Consider the following 26,306-nt stretch of genomic DNA (forward strand, 5'->3'; position numbering starts at 1 on the left):
GAAGCCTACCCTTTCTTATGGAGCGGCTGTGCCCTGCGTACTCTTCTCAGTGGATTCTCTGCTCAGTCAGTCTCACCTCTGGAGCCAGGAGAGGAGAAGAAAGGAAAGGCCAGGGTCAGGTTGCTGGCCAGTCCACAGTGCTCACTCTTGGGCCAAAGCAGAGTTTGTGGGTCCCTGGGGCTCATTAGAGTTGGGTGATGCGGTTTTTCTAGGCTTTAGTCTGTGGGCCTTTGATTTTGTACATCTAGCAGCTTCTAGATGTCTATTCTAGAAGCTGAGATTAAATCCTATGTTTAGGGCTAAGACCCTGAGCAGGGCTAGAGCCTGGGCCTGGGGATCAGAATGGGGTCTGCAGCTTCCAAGTCAGTAGGTCTGAGGCAGGGCCTGAGCTTCTGCATTTCTAACAAGTTCCAGGTGAGGCCGATGCCACCAGCAGACACACTTTGAGTACTGCCGAGGGAGGCTGCCTTCATTGTGAACTTGGGCTTTGGAATCAGATGCACGTGGGGTTAAGTCGTGGCTCCAGACTTACCTAGCTACGTGACTTTGGGACAAGTAACGTGATATTTCTAAGCCACATCTGCTCAGACAGAAAGTGCCCATCATCTTGCTGACCTCTTGGGTTTGGTGTGAGGATTCAGGCCGACCACGCAGGAGTGCAGGGCCCGCGCGCTCAGGAGAGGAGGGGACCCTGGGAAGAACTGTGTGTGGCTCTGCCCTCAGAGGTTTCAGCCCATTTCCACTTCCAGGACTGCACTCGTGAGCCTCGGCCCAGCCACAGGGAGGCCCCTGACCTCACGTCTCTGTTAATAAAACAGGGGTGACAGGAATAATGCCACTCTCCTGGAGGCGTCACACCACAGCTCCTTAAATCACTCCGAGGGTGTTAGTGATTGAAATCACTGTCCTTTCCATCAAGCCAGGGGCTCTGGGTGCACCTGACGCAAGGAAATCAGTGTAGACACTTTCAAAGAGACGTTTACGTTCCCTCATCTGTACACCATAGGTGACTAAAATTGATCGTACTCAGCTGGAACCCTTTACACTGCTTTAAAAATTAGTAAGACGTGTAAAGTGGCATGTTTATTAAGAGGCATGTAAATAGACATGTTTTTACCAAAACAAAATTGGAAAGTGCTGTCAAAGTAAAAACATAAAAAATTCCCTGTTGGCCGGCACCAAATGTCATGACCCCAGTGACACGGGGGAATAATCAGCCATCCTGGGGTTTCCGTTCAGCTGTCTACACTGCTTCTGCGTGAATAACCACCCGTCCAACCTATTAAAGATCCGGAATGTGCAGGGTGTGTGGGCAAACCCAGTCTCACCGTGTAGCCCATTTAGCACCTTCCTCCTTCTCGAAGCTTCCAGTAACACTCATATAATGAACTATGGATTGAAAGACAAGAGAGGTCCACCAGGTGATGTTAGAGGCCTCTGTTCCCTCCCTTTACCCCAAATGTGATCAGCTTCCCAACACAGAAGCTAATTTCCACGTGCCTGAACCTACACATCCCTGTGGCCTCTGTGTGACCCAACTTCCGAGGGCAGCTTTGCTGGCTGGTTCCCTCCAGGGCCTCTGTATCCCCAAGGGAGTTCTGCAGAAATGACTTGTTTTCCTCTGCCGGCAGCCTCCTACATGATGTGGGTGGAGGGAAACCCAAGCCCCGCCCCCATGTCACTCATCGTCCCATGGCACAAGGTGGATCCTACAGTTCTGGAACTGAGAGGCTTTTGATGATTATCCAGTCCAGACCTCTTCTCTTACAGAAAAGGAAAAGATAAAGAAGAAACACCTACTCGAGGGTATAAACTGCTTTAATGAAGAGCCTTTTCTTTGTCTTTGGATAAATTTTCAATCCTCAGAATCCTCCTTAGCAAAACCCAGATACCACGGGGCAGAATCATTCTTTACCAACAGCTCTCACTCTGCATGGGCTCGAAAGACCACCGGCATCTGAATCATCTGTGGAGCTTTTAAAACAAGCAGACTCTCAGGGCCCCCTGCCAACCTCCTAAATCAGAAACTCTGAGGACAGGGCCTGGGAATCTGCATTGTGAAAACCCTCGGGGTGATGCTGTGGCTGGGATTTTGGAAAGCACTTTCTTAAACCATTAACCTGCTAACTGTCAGTTACCACTCCAGCAAGAATTAGCTGAGGACCAGCTCTTAAGCTGAGCTGAGGGGTGTTTGTGAGCCCTCCCTTTCCTCAGTGGGTGGCCTTTGTACCCAGTGGCTTGAGATGGAAATGCCCTGAGGTTCTCCACGATCCCCTGCACTTTGCTGCCCATGCAGGACCCTGGGCATTGAGAACCCAGCTTTTTCCATTCATATGGGCCCCGTGGCCTTCTGCAGCTCCCCCTGGCTATCTTCTCACAATATTAAGAAAGCACAGCCCCTCTACCCTACATGGCTTATCCTTTCTAAGATAAATCTCCTGAAATGTTTGTGACAGACAGAGTTTTTGGCAAACCAAGCCATGATTCCAGAAATTCTTTATCTGGAAGACATTGATAATCATGCTCTAGTTTTAAGTTTTCTCTCCATTCCCTTATCGTTGACATGTGATATGCAAACGAATACCCAAATATACCGAAAGGACCCAACCATTAGTCATTTTGAAGTGAAAAATCCTGTGCTAATATATGTCCCTTTTTTTAATTTTGTATTTGCTCAGAGTGTTTCAGCAAATGCTTTTCTCTTCAGAGGAGAGGTTCTCATGTGGGGGATTGGAGACATGACCAGCAAATGGATTTGCCTGGAGTCACCTGGGAATAAGGGAGCTATGGTGAGACTCGCATTTTAAGTGCCAGCTGAGACCAGGGAGGAAGGGCACCTGGCCCTTGATGGCGGCTGAAATAGGGAGTGTGGTTTCCTGCTCTGTGCAGATGTTCAGCTATACTATGACATGGCTCAGATCCACGAATACCACTCCTCCTCCTGAGCCGAACTTCACAGAAATCACAGGAACGAAGGTTCTTCTAGCAGAGGGGTTGGTCCTCTCCTAGCTTGCTGGTTACTCTGGATTTTCCCAAGGGGCAAATATTATGGAGCATCTTCAATTCCAATCTCTCCGCCCACCTCACACCTACCTCCTCAGTGCCAGTGCTTGGGTTGCAGTCACATCTGCTGGATGGACACCACTCTTAGAGCTGCATCTGGATGCCTTCCAAGTTCCACGGGTGGTTGCTTCTCTCCCGGTTGGGCCACCACTTTGGGGACCCAGGACTTCTTCAGTGTGACAGTCTGAATGCAGGAAGACCCCAATCATAAACACTAAAGAGGCAGAAGCCCCCATCCCCTTCCATCCAGTCAGTATCGTTGTTCATGCATGCGGGAGGCACCCCAGGGCTTCACATCACATAGGGAGCTTTGGTGGCCTTAGTAGTTCTTTGGAATGTCTAAGTCAGGTCCCTTCCCTTTTCCACTCCTCATTGCAAGCGCAGAATAAGGAACTGGGAAACCCTACCTCTTGCTGGAGCAGAGAGTGATGGGTGGCAGGAAGCAGAGCCCTCCTCCGACAGCCTGGAGCACGGGCAGGGAGCCTGTCTTTCCCTGGGCCCTAGCTTGTTTCCTCTGCACATGATCTCAAGCCTTTGCTGCAAAGAGTGCTGTAAGAGTCTTGGAATAATTGGTCTTGGAAAGCAATTTCAGCCTCTGTTTTCTTCCTTATTAGAAATTGTGCAATTGCAGCTCTAAACTTCCCAGGGTGCCTGCAAGGAGTTTTGTAAGGAAGTTGGATAGAGGCCTGTGAGAGCAGCACAGCCGAAGCCCCCAAGGATCTCCTACACCCTGTTTTCTTCTGTCTGCAAAAGACAGACCAAAGAGCATGTTAACAGGTATATTTTTAGGACTTCTCCCTTCAGGTCTCTATCCCAAAAGCCAGAGCTTTGATAACAAGGAAGAGAGAGCATCAAAGACCCAGCTTTGCTGAACCTGTAAAACAGAAAGTAGAATGGTAGTCACCAGGGGCTGGGCGCGGGGGATTGGGGGAGTTGTGGAGATGGTGAGGGCACACACTTGCAACTCGTAGGTAAGTTCTGGATGCACAGCATCGTGATTATAGTCAGCAAACTGTATTATAAACTTCAAAGTTGCTAAGAAACTAGATGATGATCGTTCTCACCACAAAAAAAGCAATTATAATCATGTGAAGTGACAGAGGTGTGAGCTAGCTAGCACTATGGTGGTGGTAATCATATTGCAATATATAAATGTATCAAACCAATGTCAATTACATCTCAATAAAATTTAAAACAACTTTTTTTTTTCTTTTTTAAGTTGCAGCTTTGATGCCAAGGAGTAGAGAGGGTCCAGCTAAAATATCCTGTAGGGAATTCCAGGAAGGGAAGGGAGCAGCAAAGGACCTGGAATCCAGTGGCCTGCCTGGGAGGAAGGTGAGGGTAGGAGGAGGCATGGCGTGTTTCAGAGACTCCGATTCGAAGAAGCAGGCTCTCCCTCTCCATTCCTTTGGTTCTTCAGAAAGCCCGACTGGGAATCCTGGGAGGGGCCCGGGTCCAGATGCTCCTCCAAGCTGGGGAGGGAGGGAGGAAGTGGACGCAAGAGCCAGAGCATCCTCATCTCCAAGGAGCTACCTAGGAGGTAGCGCTAACCCAGCTCGGAGAATGCAGAAAACTTTCGCAGTAGGTCCTGGTTCACTGTTTTTTCCCAGGACCAGAAACTAATGGTGGTAGAAAGTTGCCAAGGATTTCGGATTCTTCAAAACAAAACAAAACCAAAACTACCCTCACAAATCTGGAGCAGGGAAAACAGAATCCGTGTTTGTTCTTTGGAAGGGCAGTGTGTAGTTTTACATGAGTAAAGGCGAATTTCGTGACTCAGAAAAGAACATTTAAAGGGAAAAAAAAAAAAACAACCCTCCCCGGAGACAACTGGATGTGAGACTTTTCGAGGAAGGGGCACCGGGAGATGTCACTGGCTCACCAGCAGGTGGCGCGTTTTCTTTAGGATTGCGTCCCCGAGTCTGTCGATAAAACATCGCAGCCAGACTTGCTCCGAGTTCCCTCGCCGGAAATCGCTATGCAGATAATAACCCTCCAGTGTCTGGAAATTAATTACCTCCAACGCTCATTCCTCCAGCGCCGACCGCCGCCTGTGTAGCCCGTCAACGACGTAGCGCCGCGGGTGTAGTAAGGTAATTCTGTCCGCAGGGCTTCCCCCTGACTATACGCGATTCAGTTAAAATAACTTTTTTTTTCATCATCCACAGTTTGATTAGACACTGCGTCGTTTCTAATACATTTATTTCCACCTTTGAATAAAAGGAAGATTCAGTAATCTTAGAACGTAGATCCGTCGAAAATAATTTTGACAACTCATAGTTGTACAAAAAGTAAAAACTCCCCACAATTTCTGCGCACATTTTACATTTTATCTTCACAATTTAAGACGTGATTTTCGTTCCGTTTTGCCGGTGCTAGTATGCCCGGAGTTTATGCAATTCCACATGATATTCGTGCTTCACACATCTCATAAACCAAGGCTAGATACATGCATGCATGAATTGTTTTGTTTATTAAGGTGACAGAAAGTTACAAGATACTTATGTGCTCATAAAGCACTTAGGAAACGGGAACTGCCTGGAAAAACAGTTCAGTTTCCCTTTCAGTTTTGATACTGTAACTTGCCTGTCGCTGTCACAATAAACACCGGCTCTTGGGTTCACCTGTGATCTATTCTCCTAAGACCCTGGCGTTGCTTGTACCTTATCAGAGCCTGTTATCTGCGCAATGTGTGTGGATGTCGTGTTGCCTACCTCCCGTGCTTAAAAACTTTTCCCCAAAGCTGGATTTTGACCTGATTGATCGTAATGGTTCCAGAGGAACTATTGAGCCATTACAATCCATCATCTAAATGATTACAGAGGGATACCTAAATCTCCCGGTTATTTGAAAGCTCTGTACATGCTTAAAGGGGGGTCAAATGAGCAGACCCCCAATTGTCCACAAAGTAGTTACAGGAAAGCTTGCGTTGGAAGCAAAAGCTCACCTAGTACTAAGTAAATTTCATTTTCTAAAAAAAATGAGGTCACTTTTGTGTGGTTGGGAAGTGAGGAGAGGTGGGGTTCATTTTTTTATCCAAAACCCCCCAAAGCAAAGTAAGCCACGTTCTAGTTAATTTTCTGGAAGCTGCTCAATTTTCACTCCGAAGGCAGGCTGGGGCACTGTTCCTTCCGAGTGAGCAGGGGTCCGGAGAGGGTCTGGGGATGGGGTGGGGAGACCAGCAGAGGCTGTCACCACCCCATCGTGCCCAGGAAAGGCGGCGGAGGGCGGGCGGGGGCTCTCTGCGGGACTGGGCTCAGGGCGGTCCACGACCCGGCGCCACGGGCTGCCTTGGGTATCGCTTCCTGCTGGACCCCAGCGGCACTGGCGGGGAGTAACCCGGACCTGGAGGCCTGGTCGCTACTGTGGGACCATTTCCCCGAGACTGCTCCGTCCCAGACTCGGGCGCCCGCGGTTGCGCCGGGCGGGCGGTGGGTGCGCGAACCAGAAGGACCAGCGGCGGGGTTTGCGCGGGGTCTGGTCCCCCGCTGGTGCCCGCGGGCTCTAAGCGAGCAAAGCTTGCAGACACGGGGGCGGAGTGTGCGGGACGCCCAGGAATGGCATGGGTGTCCAGACAGGAGTTTCTCCACCTTCACTGAGCTCTGGGGCCATAGGGTGGTTGGGTACCCTATAGTGAGGCCGTTGACCATGTTTGAACCATGATGTCCTTGCAAGTTTTAAACGAATTTGGCTTCGCCGTAAAGTAACTCGGTAGCCCTTACGTGTCCTGAGTCCTGCTCTGCTCAGTCTATCCAAGCTGCAGTCCAGGCGCAGCGTGGCGACCTAGACCTAGCTTAGTGGGATCAATTTGTCTTAAATGGGGCGGGGGGAGCCCCCTTTGTTCCCGTTGCATAGAGAAGCCGAGGGGTTCTTAGCTTCCAGGGTTTCTTCCTGCGGTGGGTCCAGAGGGAACTAGGATCTGGTTGGTCTCCACTGGAGACTGAGGCCAGGGTTTGGGGGTCATCCCCTTGGGTGCTCAGATTGACTTGGAGGACTCAGCGGCAGCTAGCAAATCTTGAATTTCATTATTCCAGCTTTCTGGGGGTGTTCATTGGCCAAGACCTAGAAAGAATGGCGTTGAAGCCAGGTGTCTGAAACAGATCTGAGGCTGGGCAGTGCCAGTGTCCTGCACCTCTCTCGCGCCTTGTCCTGTCCTAGGAAGCAGCTGGAGAGGCAAAACCTGAGATGCTGGGCAGCCCCATCTTGCCCCACACCAGCTAAGTTACAGGATTTGACCTGAGTGGGGTCAGTTTTCCAGATAACCTGGCAAAAGCAGCATTAAACAAGCGGGTTGCATGGCCCTTTCTTTAGGATCCCTAAAAACTTTCTCCAAGAGCTCTTTAGGGATCCTACTACCTGGAGATTTTCTAGAAGTCTTTGAGGCAGGTTGGCCAGGGGCCCTGATTCAGGAGAAAAAGGCAAGTGAAAGACGGAGGAAGCACAGTTGCACTGGGTGGCGTTCTGAGCAAGAGAGGTACACCCCAGGAGGCTCCATCCTACCTGAATGTCCTCTTCCTAGGGGCCGTTTCCTAAGTGGTCTGGACAGCCAGATGGCCCACTGCGGCGGCCTCTGTGGATTCTTTCACTGCTGGTAATAAAAGGTGCCAAGCTTGGTCTCCTAGGAGAGCCTGAGCCTTGTGCACACCGATTCCCTGGCGCGAGGTGGAAGCCGGTACCGTCCAGGAATGCCCTGCTGGACGTGCCCTCCCAGCCTTCCTTGCTCTTGGCACTTGCTGCCTTGGAATCTCAGGGGAGGGAGTGATCTCAGCTCCTTCTGTTCCCAAGGGGCCCCCCAGGGGGCCCCCCAAGGGCCAGAATGTTGCTCCATGCTGGAAGTTGCTAGGATTCCAGCTGCACAGACAAACTTACATGGGTCCCTTACTCTAGCACTAACCTGCAGGGGGTGAATGCAGTCCCCTGGGGCAAAGACTGCATCCCTTTTTCCTCCTCCCTGCCCAAGACAAAGTTACCTAGGGGCTGGAGGCCAGGTTCTGTTCTAAAGGCCTGGGGGTAAGACCAGGGTGTCCTCCAATTATTCCTTTTTGGGGGGGCATTTCCACTACCGTTTTCCTAGGTCAGGGAACCAAGAGTCTTAAAAAAAAAAAAAGAAAAGTCAGCTCAGACTTGCAGACTGAATCTGGACAGAGTGGCAGCTTCTTCCAGACACACAATACCAATATGCTAGAGACCCACTGAGGCCAGGATCCAGTCTCCAGATCTCAGAGGGGTCATTCAGCAGCAGTCTTGGGGCAAACCCCAGGAGTGTAGGGGTGTGAATCTGGACTCACCCAAGCCCCAGAAACCAGCCCCTCCTCCGGACCCAGGGCTGGCTGTTCCAGAGAGATGGCGGGGAGGGATCTGGGCTGGGGTCAGCTGGAGGTCAGCTCTCAGAGCCAGGCAGTGAAGAAGGTACAAGTACTCTCCTTCTTAAAGCATAAGCAGTGAAGACAGAATTTCTTGCAGCCAGAACCCTGACCCTCACTTAGATCACAAACTCCACCTGAACCAATCCCTTGGACTCAAAGGTCCTGGAGCTGAAGAACTTTTCAGCTTGAGTCGCGTGCCTGTGCAGCTCATCCTCCAAACTCTCACCCATCCTCCTAAAATAAATGAATACATGATTAGAGGGTGTGAATCCCAGAAGGTTTGGGGTCCTCGGGAAATAACTTTCTTGACTCCCTGCCCCATCCTCCGCCTCTAATCTTTCTAGCGAACTCCGCAACACAGGGTTTGGGGTCACCCATAGGCATTGGGGTCTGGGTTACCGCTCTGGCGCGGAGCACTCTCGGATGTCCAGGAGATGCTCCACGCCAGAAGGGATTCTGGGAGAAGAGGCTAGTCAGCAGGGGCCGAGGTGCGCTGGAGCCCAAACAAAGGCGCCAGGATCCCGACGCACCGCCCCCGCCTACCCCGACCTTGCACAGGCTGTGTCCTAGGCTCCAAGGCAGGGGACTGCGAAATGCGCGGTTTCAGCCCGGTTTCATCAGCTAGAGGTTGTTTTTCCTCTAGCGCGCCTGGGGGGATCTCATGGGCCTAACAACGCAGAAAGGGTCGCACAGGACTGAAGAACAGGGGACGCAGTTCCCGGGAGGCCGGGGCCAAGCGAGCGCCTCTGCCACAGTCGGCTGCCCGGGTCAGCAAAACTTTCTCTCTCAGTGCGCATGCGCAGGGCAGGATGGTTAGGGGCAGGGGAGGGAGGGGAGGAATCCTGAGGCAAGGGGAGGGGGGAGGGGGAGAGGGGAGGAGAGGGGGGAGGGAGGGAGGAGGGAGGGTGGTGGATTAAAATAAGTAGGCGGCTCGGTGCTAAGGGGTGAGTGAGTCGGAGCTCGGTCTCTCCCCAGTACGTTCTCAGCCGCACCGGGTTCAGACCCAACGTAGGAGCCCCGAGAGAAGTTCACCATCCCTGGGCGGACAGGACTCCGGGGCCGCTGAGCGCTCCCGCGTGTCGGGCGCTCGGAGTCCCCGCAGCCGGAGAGGGGCCAGGACGCTGTGGAATCTAGCGCTTCTGGCTTCCCGGGTCCCCCGCAACGGGAGCCCCAGAGACGCGCGCAGCGCCGGGACCGCAGCGGAATAAGGTAACTGCAGCCCTGGGCGCCCGGGCTCGGCGAGGGGAATGCGGGCAGGACTCCCGGGTCCCCTGTCACCGATCGGCGGGTGTCTCCTCTCTCTCTATGTCCCAGAAAGAAGCTCCTCTCGCCAAGCGAAGGCTGCAGGACCATTGTGAAAGCGAGAGAGCAGCTGCAGTCCTGGGCGGTTGTGGGTGCTGGCTCAGGGGCTTCGCGTGAGAGGTCCTCGGCCTCTGACCCCGGGGAAATGAGGGGGCGGGTCCCCACTACTGCCCCCAGCGCGGCCGGGCTTCGCGGAATCCCAGGCGAGGTGCTCGCGGACTTCGGAAGTCAGCCTGTGGCCCCCCCCTCTAAGAAACCGAAGCAACTAAAGCGGGCACAGACTCTCCCGAGACGCGCGCCGAGCCCAACCTGACCTACCTTAGCTGACGAAGAAGGAAGAGGGAGCGGATGGATGGCTACAGCCGCAGGCGCCCGCGCCAGGGACAGGTGCATGCCCCCGCCGGGTCGCGCTTTCGTGAGCGTTTGTCTTTTGCCGAGTTGCGCTCAGGTACGAGGCCGGCCCGACCCGGGAGCGCAGGGCCGCGTGCCTGACGCCGCCTCGCACTTGCGCTCTGCTTTCGGGGTGTTCTCTATCCGATGATTGCTCTGTGTGGTCAAGGCCTGGAGCGTAACCCGCGACTGTCCCGGTGCAGGGGAGCACGCAGGGGGCGCGAACACTACTTCCCAATCAGAGACCCGCACGCCGCAGTAGCGGAAACACTGTGGAGCCGCGGATGTCCTCAGTTTCGGGCTTGGAAGGGAAGGATTCGTTTGCTCCCGTGCCTGTCTCCCTTCAGGAGAGAAGGTGGGAGCCGGAGAAGAGAGGGAAAGATGTGACGGACTGCCTGCTGAACTAATTTCTCCCCCAAAATTTCTCTGATAAGAGGAATGAAAACCCACATCCAGTCGTTTTTCAGCATCTCGGCCAGTAGCGGGGTAGGCTCTTGGAGTATAGTGTAGCTGCTGAGGGTTTCTTTGTTGCCACAATTTGGTAAATTTCACCCGGGTTAAGAGCTGCGCGCTGGCTCTTGGGAACAGAAACCACGTGCAAGGCTAGTTAATCTCTCAGGTTCATGGCCTCCTAGAGAAGAGAGGGGCTGGCAAGGACGCGGGGGGCGGGGGGAACGGATGGAGGGCGACCAGTGAGTAGATGTTCTATCCGAGGTTCCAAGAAGTAATTGCGATTTCAATAAGACTGGGGAGCAGATCGCTGAGGATGCAGCAGGCGTTTAAATGCAGGGGTGATGGCCGCGTAGCCGAAGGGTTCGTTCGATCTCGTTCGTTGCGAGAATTAAACAGAAGTGTCCCGTGCTGGTCAGTCCTTTCGCCAGGGGTCCGGACGCCGGTCACCACACGTGATGGGGATTCTGTGTCAAGGATGATTTTCTGGGGCTGATGCTAGACTCCTCCAGGCGCAAGCTCATGGAGCTCGCTCTGTCCTCATTAATGCAAGCAGTTAACTCGCTCACGCTCAATTAGCCCCGAATAAACTACTTTAATAGACTCTGCACACTTCATTAATGCCCAGCATAGGGTTGGCTGCAGACCCGGGACTGGCGCTCTGTCGCACGAGGGAAACAGTGTCTGCACAGCGCGGGGATCCGGGCTGGGAAGCGCGAATGGCGTTTGATGCGCGTGGTCAGCACCCTTACCCGCACCTCCAAGGTCCCGAGGTCCTAGCTCCTTACCGAGTGGATGCCTGGCCTCGGGCCTGGGGAGAGGTGTTTTCTCTTGCTTTTAAAGATCTAAAGCCTTCACGCTGGGGTTCCGGTGTCAGGGCAACGGGAGCCAGCGGGGCCGGGCGTTTGCTCATCCTCTCTGGCGGGACAGGGGAGTGTGAGACTGTGTTTTTCTCTTAGCTGACTGCCTGAAACCGAATAGTGAATTCGGCCCGTTCTTGGGACTACTAGTGTAGAGAGCCACGTTTCGAACGAATTTCGTCCCCGGGAAAATCGTTGACGAGGGCCTGGGGAACCCTGCCCTCGGAATGTGGCAGAAAATAAACTGACTGCGCCCCTGAGAAAAAGAAATTGAGTGTCGGGGGAAGCGAGATTGGGCAGATAGCCCGTTAAGGTTGGCTCCCAAGAGCAGTGTCGGCTGCAGGCGCCCGCTCCCCTTACCGAGCCCAAGGGCTCTGCTCCTGGGGGTGGGCGAGGAGAGGCCAGGTTAGTACACGAGGGATTGGTGGGATCCCCGACCCTGCACGGAGCCGGTCCGGGCTCGGGTGCAGCCCAGCGCTCTGTCGCCATCGCCGGGGGTAGGCCGAGCACTAGGGGAGCAAGTGGAGGCCCGGGCGGCGCCCTGCGGGCCCCGGGGAGCCAGAGATAAGGATCTGATTTCCAGCGCAGGGAGGGGAAGGAGAGGTGACAGCAAATCAAAGAGCACTCACCTCGCCTAACTCTGGGCAGACCTTTGAAGTCGGCGAGTCGTCTCCTTTCTCCCCCCTCCCCCTTCCCAACCCAAACAGGCTCCAGCTTTCTCTCTGGCCCAATTCGTATTTTGCTTCGCCGTGTCTCAACGCTGTAGGAGGGTCTCGGGTTGTCCCTGGCGCGACCCGTGATCGACGCAATGGAGAACACTGCTGCGGAGGCCAGGGCTCCGCCGCCGGGGTCCTCGCTCCGCACTCCCACCCAGATTTGTGCCTCCCTGAGCTCCAGGCCAAATAAATTGCTGCGGTCCGACTTGGTTTTCATTCGATTTAACCTGCGTGAGGACATCTCTGCTGGCTCTCGGGGTTTTGCTCCCTCCACCCCCAGCAGAGGTTCTTTCCTTAGGGCCCACCACACCGAGAGTGACCTTCCCCAACAGCTTCGAGGGGGGAAGGGCATCTAGGTCAATATTGTCCTCAATTCTCCTGGGAACAGCACAGCACTGCCCTCACATTAAAAGCTTCCCTGTAGTGAAAGGCAGCCTGAGCCTGAGGGGCCTGGGCTGAGGGTAAGCGAGGCTTCAGAAGCTGTCTGGGTGGTGTCAGTGTGTGCTGTGAAGGAGGGAACAGAGCAGGGGCCTGGGAAGACCAGGGATGCGGACCTGCTGCAGGTTGGAAAGATCTGAGGAAGAGGAGAGGGGAAATAAGGAGTAAAGGGAGAAGGGGGAGGCAGGGGACTGAGACAGGCAAGGAGAAGCGGGTCCCAAGCACCTGCTCCCCAGTGACTTCTTGAGATGGAGTTTGGCACTTGAGCGTCCCAGGGTCTTCTGTGTAATTCCACCTTTTTTTCTCCCTGTTTTTGCCTCCACTGGACAGACCCGAGTTAGGAGTGTCTGGGAGGCACAGACCTAAAAGGTCTGTCTGCCGAGTCTAGACCTGTCCACGGAGGCTAGGGACCCTGACCAAGAGTCAAGAAGGCCAGGAGACTGCTTGTCACATCAGCATGACTCCCCTTTGGCTTTGCTCAAGCTCCCTGGCCTTGCATTTGGAGGGTGCGTAGGCCACAGCAGCTGAGGCCCAGCCTCAATGCTCTTACTCATAGGCAAACCCATCTGCTGGGGAGGGGGTGCTCACCACACGCACAAACATCCCGAGAGCCCCAAGACCCTGCCCCCCTTTCCTATGGGGTAGGGAGGGCACTGAAGCCCCCTTGTACATGACTGCAGATGTTTGAGTGAGTAAATAAATGTGGCTGTTAGCGTCCTTGCTGAAACAAAGGTGATCCCCAAGGGCTGCGGAAGGGAGTCAGTCCGCAAGGAGCTGCAGAGAGGGTGGTGTCAAAAGGGCTCGTTAATAGCGATACAGAAAAGCAAATTTGAGGTCAACGTTGAGAGTTGTAAGGAGAAACATGACATGGCTTCTAGAAGCCAAGTTGATGGTCAGCTAGTACAGCTTAATGCACAGGAGCTGGGAGATGTGCAGATTCGTGGGCGTTTGTACGTGTGCTGTCTGTGGAGCTCTTTGTAGGTGCGGTGTGATCCCGTGTGTGTGCGAGCGCTCCTCCCTGCATTTTGTTTAGTAGCACAGTACTGCTTGTCGCAGTTTATCTTTGCACCTTGTTGTCAACTCTGCTTCAGAATGTGTGAGTCTGTGTTTATCTGTCAGCATGCATTTCTGTATTTGTTTATCTGCACATGAATGTGTAAGTGTGCTTCCAAGTTTCTGTTATCTTTACAGGAGAGTGTAATTCTCTGTTGACTCAGGCTTGCCTGGATGTAAGTCTTTACAGGACAGTTTCCCTGTGCTTATGCCTTTCTCAGTGTCACATACACTGTGGACTCATTTTAAGTTGGTCGCATTGCATAGGATTTAGTTTGGTTTCTGTATCAAGTTGTGTGTCTCTGCTGGAGGCCATTGGGAAGGAGTCCTGCAATTTTGAGGGTTCCTGTCTTCTCGGTGAGGGCAGTGAGCTCCATGGGTGGGGTCTTAGGTTCCCAGCTCTGGCTCTGGGGGACAGAGAAGGTGTGGCTGGGCTGGAACTCAGAAGGAGGGCACTTACCTTGAACTTGTCTGTTCCTCTCCCCTCCCCTCTTCTTTTCCTTGCAGATCGAGATTGAGAACATACTGCAACTACGGCCATGGGCAGCAAAACCTTGCCAGCACCGGTGCCCATCCACCCATCTCTGCAGCTCACCAACTACTCCTTTCTTCAGGCAGTGAATGGCCTGCCCACAGTGCCCTCGGACCACCTGCCCAATCTGTATGGTTTCAGTGCACTGCATGCCGTGCACCTGCACCAGTGGACGCTGGGCTACCCCGCGATGCATTTGCCGCGGTCCTCTTTCTCCAAAGTGCCCGGCGCCGTGTCCAGCCTGGTGGACGCGCGCTTCCAGCTGCCCGCCTTCCCCTGGTTCCCTCACGTCATCCAGCCCAAGCCTGAGATCACCGCTGGAGGCAGCGGCCCCGCGGCGCTCAAGACCAAGCCGCGCTTTGATTTTGCCAACCTGGCCTTGGCGGCCACGCAAGAAGATCCGTCCAAGCTTGGCCGGGGAGAGGGTCCCGGGTCCCCCGCCGGTGGGCTGGGTGCCCTCCTGGATGTGACCAAGCTGTCCCCAGAAAAGAAGCCCACGAGGGGACGCCTGCCTTCCAAAACCAAGAAGGAGTTCGTCTGCAAATTCTGTGGCCGCCACTTCACTAAGTCCTACAACCTCCTCATCCATGAGCGGACGCACACGGACGAGCGGCCCTACACCTGCGACATCTGCCACAAAGCCTTCCGGAGGCAAGACCACCTACGAGACCACAGGTGCGGTACTGCGGGTGGCCCAGAAGAGAGCTGGCTGTCTGCTTCTGTCCCACCAGCCTCCTCCCTAATGCTGAGTTTCAGGAGACCCACCCCCTACCAAGTCCAAGCCTCCTAAGTTTCTGGGATTCCCTCAGATAGGGAAGGAAACCAACAAAGCTCACGGATGGGTTCCTGGAGCATGGGTGGAGAGAACATGCAAGGAATAGGACCCAAGCTCCAGACAGGCATGCACAGCTTCCTCCATCTGTAGCGCTGTGCAGTAGAAGTTTCTGCGATGATGAAAAGTGATACGTGGCACAGATGACAATCAAGCGCTTGAAATGGGCAACTTAGTGTAGCTGAGAAGCTAACTTTTCAGCTTTACCTGATTTGAATTTTAATAACCACATGTGGCTCGTGATTACTGTTTGGGACAGCACAGCTCCAGCAAATATTCCCACCCAGGTCCCTTCACTCACCTTCGGTGTTGACTCAGGCCTTATAAGGCCATGCTGGGCCCTGGTTAGGAAGGCAGGGGTCGGCCTAGCTGGATCTGTGCACGGCTCAGACGGAGGTGTCTCCTTCACCTCCCTACTCTATCCCCAAACTCGGCACTGCCCTGCTCCACACTAGGTACTCCCAAACCTCCTTTCTTCTGAGGGCAAGCTCCTCATTGCAGTGGGAGGGGATCTTGGATAACTATTTATAATATTTATAACATTGTGTCATTTTGCAAGGGTTAATTCTCGGTCTGTTTTTGCCCTCAGATATATTCACTCCAAAGAGAAGCCTTTCAAGTGTCAAGAGTGCGGGAAAGGATTCTGCCAGTCCAGGACTCTCGCTGTCCACAAGACGCTACACTCACAGGTGAAGGAGCTCAAAACCTCCAAGATCAAATGCTAAACAGAGCCTCCGGGGCACCCGGACCCTGGGTCACGCCGCCCCCTCTTCCAGAGGGACCAGAAGCCGAAGGCGACTCTGGCGGGCAGCGGGAGGGCCTCCCGGGACCTTCCCCCATCCCAAACGCGTCCCCCGGGGCCCAGGCGCACGCGGAACTCCAGAGCCCCGCCCCGGGCCGTGACCCCGGCCGCCCGGGCGGCTCCCCCAGGACGCGGCTAAACTCTTGGCCAAAAGGAGGTACTCACGTGGCGGAAGGGAAACTGCATTAAAAAAAAAAAGAACGAAAGCTTCGCGGAGCCGCAGCGGCGCCTCTCCCAGAAGTATTACTTTTTCTATTGTTATTTTATACGTTTTCTTTATTCTTTATTTTTTTTTCTTTGAACATATAAGCTTGTAACTCTGACTGCGGAGAGAGAGGGGAGAGGAAAAGAAGTTCTGTGCTCTCTCGCAGCCTCCAACCCCTCCTCCCGCCTCCAACCCCACCCCTGGGAGCCTGCAAAAGTGTAATCCCTGTATCTGCTTCAGCCGCCGGGCCCCAGGATCGCGGGGCCGGGGAGCGCCCCTCCCAGCTCCTGCAGCGCAGCGGGTCGTGGGCTCCCGGACTCCGACGGCGGGGCGAGGGCCTCGGGCCCTGGGGCTGGAGGGGGCCCGGCCTCCGGCTCCCCGGCTCCGCTGCCGCATCACCGCGAGCGAGCAGAAGGCTAGGAGCAGGACGATGTATTGCGATTGGCACTTTATGCTGACCATCGGTAACGGACATTTATCACTGGAGTTTTTAAAAATATTAAATAAACGGTTATTTTACAGGCATTGAAGGATGGGTAATTTCCCTCCCAAATGTAGGAAACTGGGCGGCTCCTTTCTTTGAGAGGAGCGGGGTTTCGCTGCCCAAGCCGACCTGTCCCACTTCAGCAACTTTCCCCTAATTAGCGTCAGCGGTTTGGGATGGGTGGAGCAGCGCTCCTCTCTCCCGGTGCTGGGCAACCGCGGACCCCGCCCGTATATATTTTCTTACTTTTCTCCTCCACTTTGGCCTTAGGGTCTCAGTGTCCCCAGTCCTCATCTCCGAAGGGCTCCGAGTTTACAAAGAAGCCGAGCCTGCGGCCAATACATCGGCCGTGAGAAATCCCAACATCTCCGGGTGTCGGGGTCGCTTAGGGTCCACCAAGGGAAGAGAACGTCACCCACCTCCCCAACGAAAAGCCTCCCTCCTGGTCTCTTGCTGCTGCACTGGGGAGGGAAGGAAGCGCCCTCACGGACTGCCTCACGCCAGTACCGTCCCCCGGGCCCCCATACGCGGCTACAAATACATAATCACCGCTGCCTCCCCAAAGCCCCCAAACTACATCCCTCCCTCTGTTAGGAGCCCCCCGACACAATTCTCTGGCTGGGGCCTGTCCCCTGCCCGGATCCCGGCTCCACGCCCGCAAAGATTCCTGCCGTTTTAAAGCCTTGTCAGGAATGGCGGGGGCGGGCGCCCTGGGAGGCCCGGGGAGTTTCGGAGGAGAAATCTGAGTCCGCCCTCCACAAGTTGAACCTTCCCTGGGGCGCCTAGTTTTCCCACAATTAGAGGCCAGGCAGCAGGGGGCTCTCCAGCTTGGGGCGGGGCGGGGCTCCCCCAGCTCCAGCATCCTGACCGCGCGGCGGCTCAGGCGGTGGCGCCCGCGGCCCTTCCCGAGCCGAGCGCAGCCTCTCGGGCTTCTGTGTCCGGCGCTCAGCGACCGCGGAGACAGCTGGGCCGAGCTTACCTGCAACAGGGACCCCCAATGCTCGGTCTGAAAAAGTGTGCCGGGGTTGCAGGAGTTAAAACGCTCTAGCCTTTCGCTGCGCCATCCTCACCTCCTCTGGGAATGCCTCCCCGCTCTCGGCGGGCTTGAACTCGGCGGTGCGGGAACCCAACTTACCTCTGTGGCCTTGGCCGGGACGGCGTGGACGAGTCCTGCCCTCAGCATTCAGAGCCACGCTGCCCCCTGCTGGACAGGCCTGGAGGGGCGGCCCAGGAATCGGGGCACCTCGCTGTGTCCTGCCCGCAACCCCGAGTAACTTCCGCCGCAGGTCCTGTCTGCATCTGGTCTTGCCCTCCAAACCTTCTTGACCGGTCCCAGGACCCACTGAGAGCGAGGGGCGGAGCGCTGCCGGTTCTGGACCGGCCTATGGGATCTCCGCTAGTCAAGCAAGAGCCCAAGCCTTCTTACTCCTCGGGTCCAAAAGGACTCGCCCCAGGAGAGAGCGGAGCCCGTATCCCAGAGAACTGTGACCTCTGGGCATCTGGAGGGAGGGGTAGTCAGTGGGTTTTGGGCTTCGACGGCTTGGGCCCAGGCAGCGCAGGCTGTGGTATGTCGCGCTTCGCCGCGACTTGTGTTAGCACCCCAGGGGAGAAGCCACATCTGTTCCTTTACTCGCCCGGTTAAGTGATTGTTCCAAGATGAGGACAGGGCGTGGGCACACACACACACACACACACACACACACACACACTGCACTACCGAGAGCTTTGATCACCTCTGAGGACCTGAGAGAGTGCCTCACTCGGTTCCTTTACTCTTTGAGGGAGTCCGTTTCTCTCAGGGATTGCTGCTGCCCTGTGTCCCTCACATTGCACCACCTCCCACCTCCGCAGGACACAAAGAACCTCTGCCCCAACTCAAGGACTTAGTAAGGACTGTGAAATGGGGAGGTTTGCTAAGGAGGGTTTTCCTTTCTGGCCCACCCACCTCTGATACCATGAATCCCTGCCCCTCCATCCCCAGGCCCCGCCACGGAGAGACTTTCAGTACCGAGTGTGCGTCCTTGGAAGAATGAATTCCTAAGCGCAGAGGTTTGGGGGATGGGGTGGGAGTGAGACAGGGTGCTGCCCAGAGACCTCCAGCCTGTTCTCAATGCCTCTATCATCTTGGTGGATGCAGAAACCACTTAGCAGCGTAGCTGGCTGCAGTCTATCCTCATGGCAGTGATTTCATAGACTGCAGTCACAGCGACTGCAAATGGAAGGGCAAGCCTGGGTCACGGACCACCAGACCCCACACAGGCTACAATTCCCAGATTCTACTCTATGGGTCGCATGAAAAGGCAACGAGATGGTCAGAAATGCTGGGTGTGTTTTATTGCCTGTCCACTCTATATAGGTGGCCAATTTTTTCCTGCTACACCTCTGGAAGATTCTGAACCACCCCGCAACCCCCGTTTTCAGACATTAGTTTCCTTTGGCCTCACATGCCCAGCGTGGCTCAGGCCGGTTTTCGAGAGGAAAGGAGATGAGAGTCCGGCTGGGGCCCTTCCCAAAGTTGGTAGGCCTGCGATTCGTCTGTAGCGCAGGAGGTGGGGCAGCTACCCGGCTGGACTTCTCCAATAGGCGGGTAGAAGGCGCGAGAGACCCTCGGCGCAGCCTGGAGCTTCCTAGCGCTCGCTCTGGGAGGAGAACAGGAGCGCCCTGGGGGAAAGAACAGCTCGCAGGGGCTTCTTCCTAGAGGAAGAGTTCAAGTTCTACCCCGTCCTTCCGGAATGTAGCTAGGGGTTTGGGGCGCACGAAGGGCCTTTTTCCCCCGCTTACTTCCTTGTCTCGGGATTCAGGGCTAGTATAGGGTCCTGGGGGGAGGGAGAAACGCAGTAAGATGGTCTAGGGCTCCCGGACGGCACCTCATCTGCAAGAACGTGGGACCTGTGATATCATCCCCACCCCCTCCCCTGGAACCTTGGCGTCCGTAGAACCGGCTCAAAGGCGTTCCATCCCACCTCCCAGAACATTATGGCACTGTGACGTCAGGGCATCCTCCCGGTGACACAGTGATGTCACACAGGCCTCTGGCAAGAGCGCAAGGGATCCGCGACGTCTACATCGGTATCTCATTTACGTACTTCCTTGACGTCACAGATGGGCCACACCTGGAGCAGTGACACTATTGCTCCCACATTTCCCGGTCCCGCCCCTCAAATCCTGCCCACAGGTGAGCCAAGAACCGGTTCGTCCCCACCGACAGAATCCGCAGAACCGAAGCTTTGGCAGATGCCGTTAGTGAAGGAGGGTGCCCAGCAGCTTCCGCCTCCGGGATCTGGTGGTTTAGAACAGTCTCCATGCCCTAGGGTTTCAAAGCACCAGCTGCCGTGGGATACTCGCCCCGCCCACCTGGCCCCACCCGTCCGCCTCCCCGCCCATTGCGCAGGCCCGGCGCGCAGGCGCAGCCGGAGCTCACCAGCCCGAGCAGTGGGCGCGCGGGCGCGGTGTCTCCAGGCGGTCGCGGGCTCTCGCTTCCGACTTCTGTTTCCCACTTTCAGGGATCACAAACTCGGGGTAACAGTGGCCCGGCGGGCACATCCAGCTGTTGGCGTATGTGAGCGCCAGAGATGCCGACGAGAAGAGGGCAGCTCCGGGTTTAATGCGGGCTGGAGACCCTTGGAGTTCCTTTGGCGTCTCGAATCCAGCGCAGCCGTGGTCCGACGGAGATCCCTGGGATTCGACCTGTCAGGGATGGTGCGGCCGGACCCTGCCCTAGATCAGAAAGTCCCGTGCGTAGCCAGCCTTTTCGGGCAGGGTCTCTGAGGCAGAGGTCTCGAGCCCCCGGCGGGGCGGAGCTCCTAGAAGCGCAGGCTCGGTCACCCACCCTACGCGTCCAGCCCGGCTTTTGGGGCCACCTCTAGGGCCACACTGATGGTCGGGCCCAGTTTGTGTGTTTCAGATGAAAAATTCACAAGGGACCTGAGATTCATATCTCATGGGGATCAAACCTCATGTCAGTGGCACAGGAGGAATTAGAAGCTGTGTTTCCTTTGAGACCTGAAGATCCAGTTCTAGGTTTTCCTGCTGCTCCCAAACTTTGGGCAAAGTAACTACACTTCTCTGAGCCTCATAATGGTGATAATACTCTTCCCACTTACCTCATTCAGTTAATGTAAAGGTCAAAGTCATACATGTTTTCTCAGTCATTTATTAACTGCTTGAACTAAAAACTGGACCCTAATGTGTTGCAGAACAACTTGGGCATTTTGGAAGCACCATATAAAAGTATTATTAGAAAAGCTTCTCTCAGCCTCCTGAAGTAACCTGCCTCCCAAGCTGCCTTATTCCTAGGAGAATCTTCATCTTCACTTTATCATAGCCCAGGGATCCTGAAGTGGGATGGAAGAAGGGTATCTGGCCTGGACTGGTGGTCTTGAGACCTTCTGGAAAACTGGAAAGAAGACTTTTTTTTTTAACTCCATGGAGACAAATGGATTAATCAGTTCACAGATTATCATTATGTTTGGTTGAGAGAGGAAGTCTGGTGACAAAATGTAAGTGCCCCATTCACACCACTCCTTTGAGCATATGCTTAGGGAGAAAAAAATCACCCCGGGGGCAGACTGAGGTGTGGGGCAGGGCAGGGGCCTATGTATGTGGCAGGTGTCACTGAATAAGTAGCAGGGGGTCTTTCACTCTGCAGACACCTCCCTCTGTAGTCTCCTTTGGATCTCTGCTTCCTCTGACTTGTGGTAGAGTGTCCTAGCCCACAGAAAAGCTGGTCACACAATACTATCACATGGACATATTTGCAGGAATGTTTGTGTCACCCCCCAGCCGCCTAAGCCCTGGCATCTGCTGCCGTTTTTTTTTTTTTTTTACATTTTAAAAAATTGAACTATAGTTGATTTACAATGTTGTGTGAATTTCTGCTGTACAGCAAAGTGATTCAGTTATACATACGTATACATTTTAAAAAATATTCTTTTCCACTATGGTTTGTCATAGGATATTGAATATAGTTAGTTCCCTGTGCTATACAGTAGGACCCTGTTGTTTATCCATCCTGTATATAATAGCTTACATCTGCTACCCCCACCCTCCCACTCCATCCCTCCCCCAACCCCCTCCCCCTTGGCAACCACAAGTCTGTTCTCTGTATATGTGAGTCTGTTTCTCTTTCATAGATAGGTTCGTTTTGTGTCATATTTTAGATTCCACATATGGTTGTTATCATATGGTATTTGCTTTTCTCTTTCTGACTTACTTCACATAGTATGACAATCTCTAGTTGCATCCATGTTGCTGCAAATGGCATTTTTTCTTTCTTTTTTATGGCTGAGTAGTATTCCGTTGTATATGTGTGCCACATCTTCTTCATCCATTCATCTGTTCTTCCATTCTTGGCCATTTTTCCTGGCCAGTGCTGGTTCCAGCTCCAGCAATAAGAATATAGAAGGACTAACCCAGAAAAGTGGGATGGTTTGAGATGGATGAAAGATGGGATGAATCAGCTGAGAGTTTTGTTTTTCCTTTCCAAACACTTAGCTGGCTCATTTAGCTCAGCAATCTCTGGGGAGGTATAAAGCATAATTAATTTATTTTTAATGATGGGTTTGATTGAACTCTTTTGCTGGGGAGATAAGGAGTTTTGTCATGACAGGTGCAGGGATGGATTGCTTTTTGTCATTCACAGCAGTGGGTACCACTTGGAGCCTGTAGGTAGGTGGTGGCACGAGATGAGAAACTTTATAGGGGACATGAAAGAAAACTAGAGGAAATGGGGTAGGAATGGCTAGATTCTTTGCCACTCCAAGGACCAGAGAGGGAAAATGAGCTTCCAGAGAATACGAGCCTTGCCTTAAATAATGAGATTTACTTGGAAGATTGGTTCACTTCTTATTGACCTGGGTCAGAAGCTGAGCGTCTTTGTGCAGTCAGAGTTCAGGATATCTTCAGTATCTCACAGCATACGCAGCTCCTCCTGTAGGTCTGCAGTAGGCCAAGAACCAGAGCAGGTGTGATGCTGTCGCTATCAGGAACAGTCTCCATGGTCTTGTCATTTGGAGAGATCAACTGACACTGAAATTTTTGTTTTTAATTTTTATTGGGGTATTTACAATGTTGTGTTAGTTTCAGGTGACACTGAAATACTTGAGCAGTTACTCTAAGGCGAGTGGGACGGCTTGAAGAGTTCTTGTCAACTGTTACAGCGATCTATATCATAAAATCCATCTTTTTTAATGATAAGGTTCATATCTTCTATATTCTTTTTAATTTTTCCATTTCTTGTCTATTAATTCCTAACTCTGGTATGTAATGTGTTATAAACTCCCACCATGATGGGAGTTGTTTTCTTATTGTAGTTCTAATATATATATTTCTCCTAAAAGTAAATATACCCCCAATATAAGTATATTTTCAACATACATATATAACCCCAAATTCATTTGGGTCTTCACCACCACCAATAGGCTTCACACTACTCCTCAGCTGCTCACATAAGGGGCATTAACTCCTTTAAATTTGGGGTACCTTCTGGGAAAACCAGGTTATCTATAAGCCCAGGCTGGTCTTGTCCAGGTTTGTCTCTCCTTGACAATCAGCAATACTCAGAGGAGACTTCTCAGTTTGATGGTGTGGACAATGGCACTGCCTGGGGCTTTACCACTATGGGAAAAGTGTAAGGCATTGGTAGGGTTTCTCCAACCAGGAAGCCAGGCATGCTTTTTCCCATGACAAATGATAAGTTTTAGTTTAATTATGATAAGTATGTATTTAACTGGCCCAGGGAGGATTGGGCGTGCTGGGGGAGGGCATTGGGTTTTGATATGTTCCCTCAGCTTCCCCCTCCCAGCATTTTAAGTTAAACATTTCCAGGCATACAGAGAAATTGAAATAAATTTATAATGAACACCCAGTTACTCATCACCTAAATTTCACAATTAACATTTTACTATACTTGCTCTTTCACATATCTATCCATCAATCCATCCCTCCAACTTCTTAAAAATGAAAATCTACAAACATACTAAATAATTGAAAGAAGAGTACAAGGAGCACCTCATACCTTCCTCACAGGGTCAACAGTTGACAATGTTTTATTTGTTTCTCGCTGTCTTTCTCCTTGAACCATTTGAAAGTTAGTTTGATTATATTTCATCCCTAAATACTTCAGCACACATCTTTTAGGAATAAAGGCATTATTCTGTATAACCACAACATTGCTATCACACTGAAGAAAACTAACAATAATTTTATCTAAAAATCATCAAAAATATCCCATCTATATTAAAATTTCCCCAAACTTTCCAACCTTTTGAATTAAAAAAAAATCATAATCCAATCAAAGTAGCTTTTGTTGCATATAGGTCTGTAGCATCTTTTAATCTAGAACCATTTCCCATTTTAAAAAACCTTTTTATTTTGAAATAATTATAGATATACAGGTATTGCAAAGATAGTACAGAGAGGTTCCATGCATCCTTCACCCATTTTCTCTCAATGGTTATGTCTTGTGTAATGATTACTGCAGTATCATAACCAGAAAAAATCAATGTTGGTACAATGTGTGTATATTCTTATGCTGTTTTTTCACAGACATAGCAATAGTAATGGGTCGATTCCTGTAACCACCACCACAATCAAGATATAGATTTATATCATCACCACAAAGATCTACTGGTGTCATCATTTTACCACTTTGAGTGAATGTAGAAACCTTACCCCCTGTTATGGACTGAATGTGTCACCCCCAAATCCCTGGGTTGAAATCCTAATCCCCAGTGAGATGGTATTAGGAAATGGGGCCTTTGGGAGGTAATTAGGTCATGAGGCTAGAGCCCTCATGGATGGTATTGGTGCCCTTTCAAGAAGAGGCATGAGAGAGCTTGCTTCCTTCCTGCCTGTTCTCCACCGTGTGATGACACAGCAAGAAGACAAGACGGCCATCTGTAAAACAGGAAGATAACTGTCACCAGACACTGGATTTGCTGGCTCCTTGATCTTGGACCTCCAGCCTGTTGTTTAAGCCAACAAGTCGATGGTATTCTGTTATAGCAGCCCAAACTAACTAAGACACCTCCTTTTAGGCTCCCTGTTTATGTCATAATAGTCTTAAATATTTACTCTATCTACATTGAGATGCAGGCCAAACAATGCTATGCTTTTTGCTTCGACCATCAAGCATAATTAGACAACTCAAGAGGAGAGGGAAGGTTTATCCTATGTAGCCACGTTTTTGCTTTTACCATTGTTCTTTCTTTCTTCCTGATGTTCCAAGTTTCCTTTTTTAAAAAAATCATTTCCATTCTGTTTTGAGAACGTTTTAAAGCCATTATTTTAGAGTAGGTCTGGTGTGGAAAATCCTCTTACTTTTCCTGTATCTGAGAACTTTTTAATTTCTCCTTCATTCCTGAAAAATAATTTTGCAAGGTACAGAATTCTGGGTTAACATTTCTTTCTTTTCAGCACTTGCAAAAGGTTGTGCTAGAACCACTCAGCTTCCATGGTTCTGATGAGAAATCTGCTGTCGGTTGAATTATTTCTGCCCTTTATGTAAGGTGCCATTTCTCTCTTGCTGCTTTCAAGAGATTTTCTTGGTCTTTAATTTTTTAATTGTCTGAAGTTTGATTATGATGGTTCATGGTATGGATTTCTTTGGGTTTATCCATTCGGGGTTTTGCCCAGATTTTTAAATCTATAGGTTTACAGCTTTTTCCATATTTGAAAGAATTTCAGTTATTCTTTCTTTTCCATATTTGAAAAATGGTCAGCCATAATTTCTCCAGATACTTTTTTCAACACCGTTCTCTTTCTCCTCTATTTCTTAGACTCCAATGACACAAATATTACATCTTTTGTTATCATCTCACAGCTTTTTGTGGTTCTGTTCACTTTTTTTCAGCCATTTTCTCTCTGTTGTTCAGCTCAGGTAGCTCCTATCGTCTCTTCCACTTCACTGATTCTTTCCTGTGTCCCCTCTGTTCTGCTGTTTTTAAAACGTTCAATGATTATATTTTAAAAAATTCTAAAGTTTCCATGCGGGTTTTCTTCATATATTCTATTATTTTACTGAGACTTTCAGTTGTTTCAGGGGTTCATAATTGCCCACTGAAGTATTTTTATGATGGCTGCTTTAAAATTCTTGCCTAATTCCAGCATCTGTGTCACCTTGAGGTTGATGTCTGTCGATTATCTTTTCTCTTTCAAGTGAAGATTTTCCTGGTTCTTGGTCTGACATGTAATTTCCAATTGTACCCTTGAAATTTCTGGTATTATGTCATGAGACTCTGGATCTTATCAAAATCTATTTCAGCAAGTCTCCTCTGACTTGCTGTGCTGGTTCGGGAAGAGGGAGGTTATGCTTTGCTACCATCCCGTGGGGGTGAAGGTCCTTACTACTTGGTGGAGGTGGGATTTCAGGCTCCCTGCTAGGCCTCCGCTGACGCCTCCTAGGCTGGGGGGAGCGAGGCCCAAGTCCCTTCTTGTTGCTTCTGCTGGGGGTAGGTAGAAGGCCTCGTTACCTCTGGGTAATGTGTAAGTTTGGCTTCCCTCTCAGCCTTCTCTGATACACCCGGGTGGGGCAGGGGGGAGCACCTTTTTACAGCCAGGCAAAGACGGAAGTCCAGGCTCCCCACTCAGTCTTTGCTGCCTGGTAATCGGTGGCTTTTTGGATATCTTGTTGCTTAAGTGAACCAATATTGGCCTTACAGAAGTATACACTAAGTGACAGATTTCTTCACAAATTTCCACTTCCTGGGATTGCTTCTCCATTTATTGTTCTAAGGTGATCCTGGGTTGCCACTCTAATATATTGTGGTGTTTTACACTTCCTAATGCAAAATTATCACCCTATGTTTTGACATA

General features: G+C 51.9%; 1 protein-coding gene across 7 annotated transcripts in view; it reads left to right on the plus strand.

The window, feature by feature from the left end:
* The window catches only part of OSR1 (odd-skipped related transcription factor 1), a 270,499-nt gene extending 253,972 nt beyond the window's left edge, over positions 1-16,527 (plus strand). For 3 of the 7 annotated variants that reach the window (XM_079940102.1, XM_079940106.1, XM_079940105.1), the window contains 2 exons: positions 14,146-14,845; positions 15,592-16,527. In XM_079940102.1, the coding sequence (XP_079796228.1) occupies positions 14,178-14,845; positions 15,592-15,727 (804 nt within the window). In that variant the 5' untranslated portion in view covers positions 14,146-14,177 and the 3' untranslated portion in view covers positions 15,728-16,527. Of the gene's footprint in view, positions 1-4,372; positions 4,399-4,432; positions 5,157-9,392; positions 9,639-9,743; positions 10,119-14,145; positions 14,846-15,591 lie in introns of those variants that run through there. The other 4 variants (XM_079940104.1, XM_079940107.1, XM_079940108.1 and 1 more) reach the window with 4 other exon arrangements.
* Positions 16,528-26,306: the final 9,779 nt, after the last annotated feature.

The sequence above is a fragment of the Stenella coeruleoalba genome (assembly GCF_951394435.1).
Source record: "Stenella coeruleoalba genome assembly, chromosome: 13".
In the NCBI taxonomy this organism is placed as follows: Eukaryota; Metazoa; Chordata; class Mammalia; order Artiodactyla; family Delphinidae; genus Stenella; species Stenella coeruleoalba.